The sequence below is a fragment of the Sinohyriopsis cumingii genome, chromosome 3, assembly GCF_028554795.1.
Source record: "Sinohyriopsis cumingii isolate HCF-2022 chromosome 3, ASM2855479v2, whole genome shotgun sequence".
Lineage (NCBI taxonomy): Eukaryota > Metazoa > Mollusca > Bivalvia > Unionida > Unionidae > Sinohyriopsis > Sinohyriopsis cumingii.
In genome coordinates, this window is record NC_142963.1 from 100,720,878 (window position 1) to 100,738,429 (window position 17,552).

The 17,552-nt window shown below is 33.7% G+C and overlaps 1 protein-coding gene across 1 annotated transcript in view; it reads right to left on the minus strand.

Moving 5' to 3' along the window:
- LOC149803399 (plasminogen-like) overlaps positions 1 to 14,311 on the minus strand; it is a 28,740-nt gene extending 14,429 nt beyond the window's left edge. The window contains exons 1-5 of the mRNA XM_089951403.1: positions 14,025 to 14,311; positions 8,766 to 8,972; positions 7,980 to 8,237; positions 7,116 to 7,148; positions 4,673 to 4,882 (exon numbers count right to left, since the gene is read on the minus strand). Coding sequence (XP_089807529.1) covers positions 4,673 to 4,882; positions 7,116 to 7,148; positions 7,980 to 8,237; positions 8,766 to 8,972; positions 14,025 to 14,112 — 796 coding nt within the window. The 5' untranslated portion in view covers positions 14,113 to 14,311. The remainder of the gene's footprint in view (positions 1 to 4,672; positions 4,883 to 7,115; positions 7,149 to 7,979; positions 8,238 to 8,765; positions 8,973 to 14,024) is intronic.
- Positions 14,312 to 17,552: the final 3,241 nt, after the last annotated feature.

Genomic DNA, 17,552 nt, shown 5'->3' on the forward strand with positions numbered 1-17,552 from the left:
GAAAGTTGGTATTTTGGTGATTGCTTGATTGAGAAGAATCTTATTATAGATATAGTGGCTGTGTATTCCCTTCTAAAAAGTGATGACTAATTGTGTTAAGTAAACGTTAGCAACACAGGCGGCAACGGCACTTTGTAGTTTGAAGACTAGACTTGATCGGTTTGGTTGTTGTTGTTGTGGGGTTTAACGCTATATTTCAGTAGGCTATGCACGGCGGCCAGTATTAATGATGGAGAAAGAACCCGGGAAAACCCCGAGAAGAAACTGTCTACAAAACTAAAATAGTATCAATTGTAAATTATAGGTCGGAAGTTTTGGGTTTCTACAAAGCAAATGGTATTGGAGCTGTACAAACTTCATTTTGTAAATATATCATTGAAATTGCAAAACACTCCAAACCCTTTTATATTAATGAATTATGTTTAATGTCAATATATGTCGTAAGAAACAAAAAAATACTTAAATACTGTTGAAGTTATTAAGGATGGCTGATGACAGATTCCAAAAACAAAGCTATAACCTTCAATCCACATCGGGCGAACACTGTGACCTTTGGACAAATAAAGTTAATAATCTACTTTTTTCATACAGAATTAGTTAAGTTTGGGTTAATCAAGGGGTGGGTGTTGAGAAACTCTGTTTCATTATGTTTAAACAACGTTGTAAAGATATTTTTCAACAAGAACAAAATGGGTGTATTACGATTCTATAATAGGACCAGAAACAATCTGAGTTGTCAGTATTATATAGATTGTTTGAACTCTTCCTACAGTATTAGAGGACGGCTGTGAATATTCAGGTTTCATACTATAAGCTGTGATCTACCTCATCACATGCAATGTATGCAGCTCCCAATATGTTGGAGAAGCGCAGAAAATAAATATTAGAATGAATCTCCACAGATTAGACTGGCAAACAAATAAAGTGGAAAGGAGCCCTGTGGCGGAATATTTATTTTCTCCATGCCATACTTTCAATAATTTAATCCTGACTTGATCGACCATAACTCAAATTTGAGAACAGAAAACAGGAAATTCAAAAAGGTCTATTGGATTCGCAGGCTGCGTACACTCAAACCCAGCGGCTTAAATCAGTAATCCAAACGGGCATTCATTAGTCAATGCATAGGAAACAATACATTTATAGGTTGCCAAAACAGCATTTTCCAGTCATTTATTCTCTTTCTCAAACTCATGGTCTTAATTATAATTTGTAAGTATAAATGTTAAAAAACCACATTTATAAATATTTTAAAAAGCATTTATTAAACTATTAAATATTACAAAGTCAATTTGAATCGTTTTTGCTATTTTTTTAAAATTCATTATATGCCACGAATAATTGCATTTTGCATATACATTGCCCAAAACCAAGTTCACTGTGTTCCTGACTACATACACTGATCTAGATTTTATTTTATAAATAAATAAAACATAGTTAATATTTCCGCAGGAGAGTGGGTTAAATATTAATAACATTATCTTAGTCTGACTCAGTGACATTATGTTAACCATGTTCTTTATTGTAATATTAGTAACAATCTTCCAAAATGGAAATTTCCGTTAAGTATTAGTTTTAACTAGAACATGCTAATTTTGTCCTAGGACAAGTTGAGGGTTTTATATTCTTCTTAGCTGGAAAACTTATTTATTCCTGCAATAACGTCTGAAGCATAAATCACTCTTACTGTTGTCTTTAGTATTTAATTTTGCGTGAATTATTTATTAAAATTATTAATCTCTGTGAATACAATGTGCTTATCTATAATATGCTTAGAAACATTGACTTGGAATTGTAGTGAATTCAGACAAGGACACATATGATAATATTATTGTGATTCATCGAAAGACTGTTGTCACTTCATCACGTCCTACACCATTATAGGCACATCAGCACCTTCAGCACTGGATCTTAGTTCGAATACCACTGGAATTTAATAAGACTTTATTCATTAGGACTGGTGATGAAATGTTTGGACTATTTGGGATTTAATTAGTATGACTGTAAGTTATTTTCATATTTTCACTTTATATCTTGGGAAATTATTTGTTGAATTTTGCAAAACTTACTGGTTTATATATGTCACAATCGATTTCTGTAACTAGCTTAAATGAATATGGATATCTTTCCTTATGGCAAATTGGCAAAACACAAATATAAAACAAAATTATCGTATTTAGTTCATTACCTGGGGACAAAAACAACAAGTTGCATGAAAAGCTGTCCAACATTGGTAGGATATTTGTGTGCCTATTTGACACCGGTTGTGTGTCACATTATTTTAAATATATTCAATTTTGATCCTGTATAAATTCCACTTGAGTCTTATGTCAGGACTGAGAAGCATTTTCTCCCTAAATTTCTACCCTGGCATGTACTCAGCGATGCATTTAGGTTTTTCCACCCTTTTGCCCATTAGGCAGTGCCGCCCTCGTGTTCGGTGGATCGGACATAGTGTGGAGCGGCAGGAAGAGAAGGGTCACGACAACTACTTCTTAGTGTTGTAGGTTTTTGTGGCTGTTTTTTGTGGTGTTTGGCGTGGGGGTTAGAGCCACTGGAATTTCACTTGCCCTTAACATTTGCCGACCGTCGGCTTCTGCGAATATATGTCATTGCGTGATGAATAGCCGAAATATCTGAATAATATGTCTTACTTCTATTATTGTTATTATTATTATTATTATTATTATTATTATTATTAATTTTATATATTTTATTATGATTATTATCATCATCATCATCATTATTATTATATAACGTGTTTAATATCCACAAAATTTGATATACAGGGAAAATTGTATGTCACAGTATTTTTAAGATAGCTTTTTTAATGAGCTCCATATAATTTGTAATGCATTTCATTCTTGCAAGAGAAAGATGAATAGGAAAGTTGAATACCCCTGACTAGGATACTGATGATTGGCCAGGCAAATAGTTCATAAGAGCTGGCTGTTCAATTACCTCTTAGCTATTTTGTCCGGTAGCATGTCAAATAACCACACTGTTTCAAGATTGGAGGAACATGGAGAACATAGAGAACACAGAACAAAACAGAACAGAAATTCAAAAGAACCTCAGCTACTTGTATATTTTATTTATCTGCTTCCTCGCATGTGCTAACATAGGTAGGCGACATCCCGCTCGTAACAGAGGTGAAGAATCAATCTGATTCGTTAGAGTCGACCCTGTATTTCCGTAACCCACATACCTCTTCTAGTATCAAGCAGATAGGATTTAAAATATGCGTCATTTTTTAGTTTTAATCTGCTGCAGTCAAAAGATATCGCTAAGCGATTGCTTTAGTCTGCTGTAGTCTCACCATATCACCAAAATAGTGTTAGAATCTGCTGTGTTTATAAGATATCACCAAGCGAGTGATATAATCTACTGTGTTTATAAGATACCACCAAGCGAGTGATAGAATCTACTGTGTTTATAAGATATCACCAAGCGAGTGATATAATCTGCTGTGTTTATAAGATATCACCAAGCGAGTGATAGAATCTGCTGTGTTTATAAGATATCACCAAGCGAGTGATAGAATCTACTGTTTTTATAAGATATCACCAAGCGAGTGATATAATCTGCTGTGTTTATAAGATACTACCGAGCGAGTGTTATAATCTACTGTAGTCTCAAGATATCATCAAGCGAGTGTTCGAATCTACTTTATCTCAAGATATCAAGCGAGCGTTAAAATCTACTGCAGTTTAAATATACCATCAAGCGGGTGTAATAATCTGCTGTATCTCAAGATATCACCAAGCGAGTATTATAATTTGTTGTAGTTAAAGGAGATTAATTTAAAATTCAAATGAGAGAGAGAGAGATACCTTATTCATAACGTTTTAACGGCCATACCATATTGACAATTAAACTGAAAATTAACATGTGGGTCAAATTTTCTATCGATACACGCTGTCTTTCTTTGTTTATTTTCTACTTGATTTCGTTGATCTTTTTTCTACTTGCTTACAAGCGAAAATATTTTAAACAATCTCCCAGGACTTAGATCAAGCGTTGCTTTAAATTTGATAATGTTGACAGTTTTCAAATCAGAGACATCTTCAGTTTGTGAGTTCAGCTTGGCCACATTTTTCCGAAATGGACTTTTTCCTTAGAGCAGTGGATGGATGGATGGCTGCATGTATGTATGTATGTATGTATGTATGTATGTATGTATTTATGTATATATGCTATAGTGGATTACGGCACCACAGCACAAAAGTTGTTATATAGTGCCAACAAAAGATAATATTTGAAAAATGTATTAAAAAAAACTAAACATGCACACAAATTTAGTAAGATAAACCCTTCCAAATTAATATAAGCATTATCTATAAAATTGTAAACTGTATGTAAAATATCATATAAAGTACACACATGCAAAATTCTTGAAACATGATTAAAATTTGTAGCATAAACATATTCCAATAAATAGTCCAAGATGTTCCCGGGAATCGCTTTCTCTTTGCCTTAATTATATGCAGTGATACTGGCAATCAATGTCTTAATGATACTGCATACCTGATCGTACCAGTTTACTTTCACCACTGATTATACGGCATCATCTGAGATCTCAACATACCGGTCTATACGTGTCATCAGATAAAACACATAAAAATGATATGTTAAAGTCCTAATTGCCATATAATAATACACGCTAACTTACGTGCACACGAGACACTTCCACTTGTCCATAAAAAGTCGTTGCCACATCTACGGACTGGACAGTAGTTTATCGCAGATGTAAAACCTAACAGCAAGCTTGTACAGTTGAGGAAGACAAGAGCGCCAACATGACGGTCATATACTCCAATAGGGTGCAGGCTCGTGCACAGGTTGTCCCCAGTAATATGGGAGTCAGGATCCCCACAGTAGTCTGGAAAAAGTAAAATATGACAGTAATTTGCATCAGCAGACGAAGCTTAGTGTACGTCCCGAAAACTTCTATTTAGAATACGGATAATTTGATTTTTTATAAAGTTGACATCAACAACTATACATTAATTTAATTTTTAATTTTCGTAAAACTTCTCATGCACTATACCACACTTTTATATACAAAACATACGTTGTTTCACATCTGGTTACGTGGTTCATATAAAATAACATAATAATTTTAGAAAAATGGCAAGAAAGCGAGAAACAATTTTAAAAAATTCGAAAACTGGTACAATAATTTTGTCGACAGCATTTTTCGTATATGAGTCTTTACTGCCCAACATCAACATATTATGTCACATGAAAAACTCCATTGACTGTTCCAGAATACATAGCACAGAAAGGTGACGAACGGAATTTTCCCGTGTATATTTTGGTCCAACGATAGACATCGTCGATAAGGATGCATTTAAATATTATTATTAATTTATATAACTTTTAAATTAAGACGTCGTCAAACTCTTCTATAACGTTTATGCGAACCATGAATAAAACTATTCATTAAATTGAGTAAGTAATTACAAAAAACAACATCCTTTCTACGTGTTTATATTGTTTGCTTATTGTAATTCTAGTATAAAATAAAATGTTTTTGCATGTTAACCAGGTGATATCTCACGATACATTAATTTTGGCGTAGCATTCTTTTGTTACAGGCAAACACTAGCACAAAACACAGCAATTAAGACAGAAGAAATATGAAATCCAGCATGTTTATCTTGTCATTTAGTTATCTACAAAAAGATTCCAGAATTTTTAAAAGAAGGAAAACTTCGTGAACGCTCTATACCTCTTGATTGATTACTTAAACTGTCAGGAATGGCCTATAAGCATGGTAAGCACTTGAACTATCAGGAATGGCTTATAACCATGGTAAGCATTCCATGCATAGCGTCAGGTATCTTCACGTTTGCTCTGACATTGATGTATCTTAGATTGTTTGGTCTGCGGAAACCTACCACTGATTTATAAAGAACGATCGTCATACTAGTTTGGCACGACTATTATTCTGTGTTTATCAATGATACGACATACGGGAGGGTAATCTGTATGTCGTTTTAGGATGAAGTATATCTATTTTAGTCTTTTTTCACGGTATTTCCCAAGAGGTCAGTGCGATTTTCTTGTTCGATAATTTGATTTTTCTGCGCTATCAGCCCTCTGTTGTAGCCCCGCTTTCTTTGCATCGAGGACAGTGCTTTAGATGTACATTCCAAAGCCATCAGAGCAAATCCTACTTATTCTCAGCTCTTGTCTATACGGTGTGTTCTGTATACAATCTGCTCATTGGGACGTAGTTTTGTAATGAAGAAATTAGACAACATGTACACGTGTTGATAATCACGCGACTATTGTATCAACGGAAAGGGACTTGCGAACTACTCAGATGCGATTATAGGGAATTTAGACATGACACGAAATGTGGCTTTGAAATAGTCAAGCATTAATAAGTATCGTAAGTTAGCAAAGCCAATCAGTCAAATAAATACCAATCGGTAAATAAACGTTTGTTTTATGCATATTAATTTATACTGACTTTATGCAAAATCTGCCAAATTTTATGTGATGGGTCTGATATTTGGTCTTTAATAGAACTCCGGTATGTGAAGTATGTATAAAATAAACGCTTCACAAATTTGAAGAAACAACGAGAACTCCGCAATTTATAACCAGAGTGGCCACATAAAATTTAAGCTAAATCTGCAAACCTTTATCCCAAAGTCTCTACACATCCACAACCTAAACACTGTTGCACGGAGATGTGTGCGAAATCCATTTTTGTAAGAGCAAGAACGGAAGGCATTTTTATATTCTCCCAAACAATTGTTCTTCTTCTGCAACCATGCCTATCTACGTGCACTTTCAAATCACAATCTAAATGTAATTCACATCTAGCTGCATCGATATACATTTCTCGTATTTGTAGGTCAAAAGCGCTTAAAAAATTCAGTAACGAATGGCCAAAAAAGTCAACAAACTTGCCAAAACGAACAAAAAGTCAGCACACTCAGTAAAAAAAACAACTGAAATTTGTAGAAATAGCCACAGGTGTTGTCACTTGTGTCCCTGAAGAAGGCCTACACATGTAATCCTTAATTTCAATGTCTTTTGAATATTTCCAACGCTTTGCTACAAATATTAATACATTTCTGTAAATGTCAAATACTTACTTCCTGTACACATACCCTGGTCCTGGGAAATATCTGCAAAAAGTTAATTGTAAGTAGTTGTAAGTATACCATGAGACTGAATGCAAAGTCAAGCCTGGTGCATTTTACCTTTAAGAGTACATTTTGCATAACTTTTTAAGCCATGGAATACAGTTATTAATTCTAAGGCAAATGATGTGTATTGCAATAGCCAGTGAGAACTGTGACTGTATTTTGTTATAGAAAATATGGCTTTTGACATTATACTTGATATGTACAAAATGTTTAGCCCAACATGCAAGATTGGCCATGACCAGTTATAACCTTACTTAATAAACATCCAGATAGGAAAGCAAACAAAAAAATGATAATAAAGAAAATAAAAAAGAATGGAAGACGGGAAGGAACTAAAGAGGACAAAAATAGATGATCGATGCTATGGTAAATATAGTATTTGAATGCATGAGATAGTCATCATTTTCCCCCTCTTTTAATGGCTGTAGGTACTTCCTTTTACCCTCAGCCCATCCAGTATTGTGTAGATGGTCCTCAGTACCAGAATTATCGATATATCATTAATGATATCAATAGGTGCACGAACTCTCAACCTGGCAACAGTTACCGGGTACTTGTGTGCAGGCAGCTATCTGTACATGGATGGAATTGATTTTTTTAAATCCGCTCATGGTTTCAAGTACGAATAATGAATATTGATTTCCCTTTCGAGCAGAAGAATATTGGATTAGTACGATTATATCCAGAAAGAAGGAAAGAAAGGAAGAGGAGATGAAGAAGGATGACGAGGAGAAAATGAACGATGACGAGGTGAATGGAGTGACGAGAAGAGGAAGGATGACGAGGAGAAAAAGGATCAGATGATCTTACTGCTACAAGATGGCACATCACAAAATTCGAACTCGACTTGCGGATCTGTGGTGTAGCACCAGGGTTGCCCTCTGGACCCTTTTGGATCCCGACAGTAATATTTGGCACCAATAACGCTGTTGTCTGGAAAATCCGCGGCTTGGGTGTAATTGTGTGTGTGTGGCTGTTGACTGTTCCATGATTGACACGTTTTTCCAGTCGAAGTGCAAGTACGCCGCCCAATGTATAGCTGACTGCTGGAGTTGAAGCATTCCAAATCTTGAAAAAGTTTAATTTAATCAGTTTCAGAATTTCAAAAAGATATATATGAGGGACGGCCGATAGATGTGAATTTGTATCTTCTATTTTTTTTTCCCCTACGTAGGTCTATATCGATGAATTGTTGCTTAATATATCAAACATATCAAAAGAACTAACCGTTTTTGAAATACGACATTCATAAAAGTTATATATGCTAGTTTTATTTCGCTTCATGGTGTTAACAGCATTTTAGTGCCCCTTATTAAATGCATATATCGAAATATAGGTATAAGGATATTATCATAGAACAATAGTTATCGAGTTTTATATCCACAGTGTGTATAAAAAGATTTCAATGTTTATCCCGTCAGCAACAAATTAAATGTATTTTCAAAGTTAATTGCTTTTATACCCAGTAATGAATGTCATACTAAGCATTTTCTGAAAGTTTGGGATAGATTTATAAAGTAATAAGACGATGCCAATAGGTCAACAAAAGTTCAGAGGAACAAAGACGTAAAACGTATTAATTTCCATAACACTTACTACTGCACGAAAGCCTGGCATTAGACCACGTGCCATTGTTTTGGCACACTTTGATGGGACAGTAGTCAATGCCGGTTGGGGTCCTGATCAGCAGCGACTGGCAGTAGAACTTCATCACGGCTCCCTCAAGTGTGTTTGCAGGTTGCCTCACGCCTGCAGACATGCATGAGTTATCTCCCACCAGTTCATAGTTCAAAGCAAGACAATCTGCACAAGAAATTGTGTTTACTATATCATTTACTTTCTTTCATTAATATTTTTTGGTAGAAAATAGACTTTGTTTCAACCAAAATCAACCTATCTACACTTGTTACAACACATCAATATATGTAATTTAAATACAAGGCAAAGGGTACGTGAAATATCAATACAAGGCAAAGGGTACGTGAAATATCAATACAAGGCAAACAGCATTTAAACTACATTATTCAGGATGGCAATATCCTTTTGCATATAGAAGTAAGAAAAATTAGGGCATATTTATACTAAATATATTTACCAGAACGGCACATTTAATTGTTTTAATATCTATATCAAGTCTAGTCCTAGAAGCTTTGTCCCTTGTTGACACGAGACAGATTTCTTACTTTGAAAAATGTCCATAAATAATGTATTTCTTTTAACTATGCGGCAGGATGGAATACATGGAAGCCACAGAGTATATTAAAAAACCCGTATCATTAAAATTGCCTGGAAATATTTTAAACTCGCTCTATGCATAATGATATATAATTGTATATTTTGTTAGTTCGTAAATTGATGAATTTTGTAATAGAAATAGCTTTTATAACTGACTGAAGAGTTTCTAAAAACTATTTTTTTCCCACCGGCGGTCAATGGACGTTGATAACATTATGACCAAACTGTTTAATCAGGCATTTTGTTACACGCTTGGTCTGGTGGTAAGCATGGTCACCCGTCATGCAAGATAGCCAGGTTCAAATCCATCGATACTCTTTCTTGAGTCCTCCTTTGATTTTTATATTCTTTTTTGTATATGTGCCTTTTTGCCTAATGGAAAGAGAATTATGTTACCACTGATATTTTCGGTGCTAATATACACAAAACACATCAGAACATAAATGGCAAAATGCTGACATAATCGGGCCGTATATCGTCAGAAATCTCTTACTTCAATATATCAATCGCTCCGGTGGCCTAATGGCTAGAACGTCCGCCTCGGATGCGGAAGGTTGTGGGTTCGATCACCGGCCGAGTCATACCAAAGACTTACAAAAATGGTACAAACAGCTGCCTCGCTTGGCGCTCAGCATTAAGAGGTTAGTGTTAGGACTGGTCGGCCTGGTGTCAGGATAATGTGACTAGGTGGGACATCATGCTACATGTCTACCGCATGATGCCTCAGTGCTAGACATCACTATAAACTGTCACAATGCAGACATCGTAGCGATATGACTGCAAAATTGTTAAAGCTACCTTAAAAATCCAAAGCACACACGCACACTTCAATGTATTATAGATATTGCTAGACAGTAAACGTGAGCCTAAAAGGAAAACAAGATTTGCTTGTTCTGAATTAATTACTCATATATTTGTTTTTCATATTGTGGGGCAGATCTCATGTATTTGTACTTTTGGCTTCGCGAAAATAATGGTTCTTTGTTAAAGCTTTTATTTGATTCATCACAATCAGGTGATCCTACTACTGACAATAACATGATCAGCGAAAGTGCTCGGTCAAATACCCATGCCAGGACTGTAAGAAACTGTAAAAATGTAAAGCTTTTGTCAAATAACGGAATAAGTATATAAAAGTAGCTTTAAATACATTGCCTCCTCTACATCCTTTCAATTTAATTCTTGATTAGGGAATAATACCAGGATGGGGATTATACGACCTATTTACAATGGTACTGAAAGTCAAAATAAACTAAAATATTACAGTCCATTAAATATTGTAAGTCGTTCAGGAAACTTGCTTACGTCAATCTTAAATAATATATTAACAGATTGTATCGATAATTCTGGTATTCTAGAAAACAATCAGGCATGATTTAGTGACAGGTGCTCAACAGCTGGTAATATTTTTGTTTGGCATTTTCTAATTGACATCCCGAAAATAAGGAAAAAGATGTTATTTTGTTGTTTTGCTGACTTTTAAAAGTATTTCATTCAGCATGGAGAGTTGGTCTTTGGCAAAACCTAATTAAATACAACATTGATGGAAATGGTTCCTTTAACGATTTATAGTATGTACCAGGATACAAAATCTTGTATTACTTTTAATGGCGAACAAATAGCTTTCTGGCTTGTAATAATGGTATTCGATAAAAGGAAAATCTTTCTCGTGTTCAGTTTTAGTGATTTGTTAATGATTTGAAATTATTTTGATTTAATAATAACAGTGAAGGAACACAAGGCAATTTGTTACGCGATGATGTTGAAATGTTGCTCGTTGTTTTGATTCATTTTTATGCATATGATAATGTTCTCTCAGCCAAAAACGAAATAAAAATCCGAGATGGTTTAACTTGTTTTCAACAGTACTGACTTTAGATTTACAGTTAAAATTATTTGACCAAGACAGTGTACCAATTCTTACTTATGGGGGTGAAATATGGACTATGAAAATCTCGGCCTAATATAAAAATTGCATTCTAATTTTCTGAGGGAAATAACAAATTTACACAAAAGTGTTCCAGTATATATATATATATATATATATATATATATATATATATATATATATATATATATATATATATATATATATATATATATATATATATATATATATATATATATATATATATATATATATATATATATATATATATATATATATACATATATATATACATATATATATATATATATATATATATATATACATATATATATACATATATATATATATATATATATATATATATATATATATATATATATATATATATATATATATATATATATATATATATATATATATATATATATATATATATATATATATATATATATATATATATACAAGCACAATTAGGCCGACATGCCTCAGTATCACTAAGCATTTGACAAACTATCTGTCATTCATAAATGAAAAGAAAAAGATTAATTGTCAAGTATGGTAACTAGAACGATGTTGTATTTGTTCCTTTTGATCATAGCTGAATAATGCATAAAGACACTTCTTCAAAGAGTGCGAACATAGTGTAATAAATTTTGGTGTATGTGTTTTTTTTATAGCGCTCCTTTTTAAGGATTTTGTTTATATGTTTGTGATTACTTGTTTGATTATGACAAGTCGGTACTCGAGAAATATTCCTCAGACCGAAATAATTAACCAATTACTAGGAGTGAACGTCAAGGAGTGAAGTGATAGTGAGTTTCCATGATGCTATGATACACTTTTGGTGAATTAAGGTCAGAGCCGCATGAGTGTCCCTGGAGTTCGGTATTAAAATCTTGTTGTGTAAATTGATTGTTTGACTACAGGTGCAGTATTTATGATTGGAGACTGGTACATTATATACTGGTATATGCGAAAAGGGACTGTTCCACCGTCGGCAGGCGCCGTTTATCGTTGATGTGGTAGTAGTAATGTTGCAACGTTACAGGCATAATGTGGCTTTAAACCATAATATGACTGGCTTAAGGTGGCGTAGTAAAATAATTATCTGCATTAGGTGGTTGAATTATATAGTTTAAGGCGTGAAATCATGACGGTACGTTACGGAAAGTTAATGATGAGAAACCATGCAGTTGTGCAGCTGATATACAGTTGGGAAGTTGTGAGATTTGTGGTCATGTATGAATTAGAGTAAAAATTTGTATAAAATGGTCACGTTGGATTTTCCAGTTTACAACAGTAGTTGTATGGGAATCTTTGGAATCAAGGGAAAATTATGACTCCTAGCCAGATTCACGTCAGAGTTAGACATCGCACGGTCATGTGACCCCTTTGTTTGTTATAATATGATGTATGGTAAAATAATAGAAATTATAACATTAATGCCATAAGGAAGTATATATTAACTGATCATACGTTGTAGAAAAAATGTCAAGAGGACGCAGTTTTAAAATATATAATACGGATATCCAATCGGAAGAATATTTAATCAAATTTCCTTTTTTTAAAAGAATAGTAAAATATACTGAAATCAAGGATGTCAGACCATAATTTGCCTCTTGAAACTGGTCGATGGAATAAAATTCCATATAAAGAAATAACATGTACCAAATATCCATTACCTTTTTGAATGTGACTGTTTTAGGTAGGCTAGATTGAATTTGAAATGAAATATTATTACATGCCTCCCAGTACCTTAAGCTATCAACATTTAATTACAAATACAAATAAAATAATAGTGACAATTTTAGGCATATTTGTTTGCGGAACTATGAACGAATTCGAAACTGAATGTAGGTCTGTGTATCTACATAGAATGATTTCGATTTCCAACATTTGGCTACTGTCATAAGTGAAATGGTGTATCTAAAGCCTTTTGTATTCACATCGTTGATAGTTCACTTCTCTTTTGTTACTCCATGGACAAGGACTTGTAATCTTTAGATAATCTGATAATCTCAGATAATCTCTCTCTATCTCTCATTTCGTGTTTCTTGACAGTTTCTTTTTCCTCCTATTTATATTACACTATGTACATACATACATACATACATACATAACATTTATTGTTCCCAGCAAAGCATTTCGTGTACAACGTTATTTTCTTATTTATGTTTCTCCTTGCATAAAAACAACTAATTTTGTCGTATCGCATGAAATTTGAAAGTGCTGTATAATTGTAATTTTTGGTAAATATAGGTACAAATTATACAATTTAGGTATACATGGTTTAATAGTTTAAAAAGGAAACATCGTCCGGAATAGACAGACACTCCCCTAGAAGGTAAGCTAACAGCTAAAAAGAGGAACAACTGTTCAGAAATGGTTGATACTACAGTACAAGGTAACTTTACCGGCAAAAACATGATCCACTGTATGGAAGTGACAGAAAAGAATTAATGCAACTAATACTACAGTACAAAGTAAATTTACCGACCAAAACATGATCCACTGTATGGAAGTGACAGAAAAAAATTAATACAACTAATACTACAGTACAAGGTAGATTTACCAGCCAAAACATGATCCACTGTATGGAAGTGACAGAAAAGAATTAACACAGCTAATATTACAGTACAAGGTAGATTTACCAGCCAAAACATGATCCACTGTATGGAAGTGACAGAAAAGAATTAATACAACTAATACTACAGTACAAAGTAACTTACCGGCCAAAACAGGATCCACTGTATGGAAGTGACAGAAAAGAATTAGTATGACTAGTACTAATCCGAAAGCCATATTTTTCCCAATCATTTGTACATGTCGTTGGAGTTGATTGCATCAGGCATATCAGAAATACTTAATCATATTGATGAATGTTCCCAACCACACTGGTTAAAAATATATGGCGAGGAAAATAAAGTCCTGCCTTTTTATTTAGAATTTGTATTTTCCAGCGTGACGCCGCTGACGACGCAGGTGACGATCCAGGTGACGACCACACCAAGATAGATGCTAGTTCCAACGGCTTACGGGGTGGGCTCCATTAGAATGGCCTGGCCAGGCTGTATTTATAAGGCTTCATCACTACTATACAGCACATAAAACAACAGCTTTATATTTATTGGTGCATACGTATATATAAGCATAACTGAACAAAACAGGAGATATAGATTAGCGAGTTGGTATACCCGCAAGCGAGCATGTACGGGATTTATTCAGAAAACTACAAGGTTTAATTGCAACCGAAAATCCTGTTCTCACAGCATGGTAAATTTTCACATGAGTTGATCTATGTTTAATCATCGCAGAACATTTCATTCAGCGAAACTATTCTTTCGCATAATCAATGCGAATCGTGGGGTGCACGGGCGTCAGGCGTTGTCGGCGGTAAAATCATTATATTTATGGCACAAATACACCGCATAAGTAAGAAAAGAAAGTGTTGCTCCATCGGATATAATATCAACTCACAATAAAGTAACAATGAAAATCAGAATTGGTATCAAAAGCTATTTGAAAAATTGCCCCATTTCGTGCAGGAAAAAAAAGAAACGAAAAGAAGAAAAGTAAGAAAATACATAAGGATCTAATCTCCACAAAGAATCAAATATAAAAGAGAAGGGTCACAGCGTAAAACCATGACGTTTGACAACAAACGTTTAAAGAATATTCCGATTGAGCCCAAAAGGTTTGATTACTTGACATCAATAATGTGAACTTCGATGTCACGAAAGAAATGCAGTTCATCTAAAGAATAGTAACTGAAATGATCGATAACATTTCCCTTAACAACATCAGCTTGACTGATAACTTTGTTTATGATATTGGTTTTATTTCTAGACAAAATACCATTACGGATGGTATCTAACGATATTCAAGGAAGTCCAAAGATTAAAATACTATTAATTTATTTTTGCTTTCCTCGTTCTTTTTGTACCTTGTTTGCATGAGTCTGTTTTCCGCAGCTTTTGTGTTTTTATTTCAGAGTATGACTAAAATATTTATCTGCATAGCATTTTACGACGATTGTTACCCAGTGGCGGTTAAAAGAGGTTGGGGGGCCTAGGAGATGGCAATTGTTCCTAACAGCTTCTGTCGGGAACTTTTTATTTCTATTTATATATTTCTTTGCAACTGAAATTTTCATAGTATTTCATCTTCACCTTAGTGTAACTCTGGCAATTCTTCGCAAAATGTATATTTAGGAGGGTGAGGGGTGAGGAGGAGTTTGAGAACTCAAAGTTTGTTCTCTATAGCCTCGGTAGGGACTGGAGTGAAGAACATTGCCACAAGGGGCCTTGAACCGTCGCGTCACCACGGCAGATAATTTGATAATCAGTTGATATCACGCAATATATCATGACACAGAGAAATGATAAATGTGACGCATTTTCCTTTATTATAAAATCTGAAATAGTGTCTTAATTTTTAATGAACAAAAGCAACGACATTAAAAACATGACAACACAATGAAGGTAACAAATTATGACACATCAACAATAACAACAATAAAAACATCAAATGGGGATAATTTTGATGCATAATGGAGTGAGTTGGAACCCAACATTATTAAACACAAAGGGATTTTAACAGCATTGTATATGTGCGTTAATGTTTTCCCAATTGTTCGGTTCATAAATACAAAGATGTCGAGCATACAAAATAGCAAATATTATCAGTTAATTTACCATGCAGCATTAAATTACGGTCTTACTGTTGATCATTCACACTTCTGAAAAATATATTTAGGTTTGCAATTAGTCCACCATCAGAAATTGATACTGAAGAAAAGTTATAAAGTTGATCATTCCAGTTTTGTTTAGTCAGTTCACATTCGTCTACCTGATAGAACATGTAATTTTCCCTGACAAATCTGTTACTGATTAAACAGTGTATCTTTTATTGCGAGAAAATGAGTGAAAAGGCATCAATCTAAACACTGTAATGTCTGCAAAATTTTTAAAAATATAAAACATTATTTGGTACTGGAGAGAGAATGCTATCAATGTATGAGAAAGAATAGCAAAATGGTATACAAGATTTTAAATTGGATATTTACGGGTACAGAAACAGTTTTACATGGTATATATATTTAAGATGCCGACCCGTGTTTATCGAGAATAACCACTGGTTTAGCTCCAATAACCTTGTACATACTTACTGCAACAGTTATAGAACCAATTCAGAAGTTGATAGTTAGCAAAAGGGTTTCAAACATTATAAAATATTAATATCTGCCAAAACAAATTTAAACAGAATCGATCATATGATAAGCTGCGATCTGTAAGAACGAAAAACAAAACCGGAAAAAGATTATTTGATCAACAAAGTTTTCAACAGATTCAAAGGTATAACAAAGACACAGTCAGGATGATAACTAATGCAAAAACTAAAAGATATTGTCGAAACTGACAGGGACACACAGGGAAAGAAAAGCTTAACATATGAGGAAAACACCTCTCTTACCGCGATATTTTTCCTATACATATGTTTCGCATAAGTGAAAGCACACAAAGTGTCCTTGTCTTTAGGAAATCTAGAAAAATAAAATAAGCAATCTTGTCAAGTAAGAGAGATATATCATAATAGTAACTCAAGGAATGAAATATCCTTTGTCAATCCTTTTGAAAACAGATATGGCTGCCTGTACATTGACAAGAATAAAGCAAGAGACTTGTACATTCTTATTAGTTAATACAACCTAAAATATATACCATAAAAAGTCATTATTCGCGATTACTGGAGTCATTGTGAGTCACAAGGATTTTTCAAGGAGATTTTATTTCATACTATGTTAATGGTCATTGCAAGCAATTACTGGTGGGTACAATTAATAGACAGAATAGAAGCATCAATCAGAGATTTTACTATTTTTCTGTTAAAGCTTTGTGAGCAAATCAATTATAACAAAAACAAAGGTATTACGTTGACCGAATTTCAAATCAAATTACACAAAGAGGTGGAACAATCTAAAAGACATAAAAGCACATGTTAATTAGGAAGTTGTAAATAGCATTGGAGTGGTGTAAAGCAGTAATGCCAAAATAGACCAAAGGATTAAACAAAAGAGAAAAGATTTCATTGATCTGATACAGAAATGTACAACAGAATGAAATGCACTGAGAAATGGAATTGATACAAAGATTGTACTGAAAGTTACAAAGATTGTTCTGAAATATACAACAACTGTACTGAAAGATACAAGGACTGTACTGAAAGATACAAAAATTGTACCGAAAGATACAGAGATT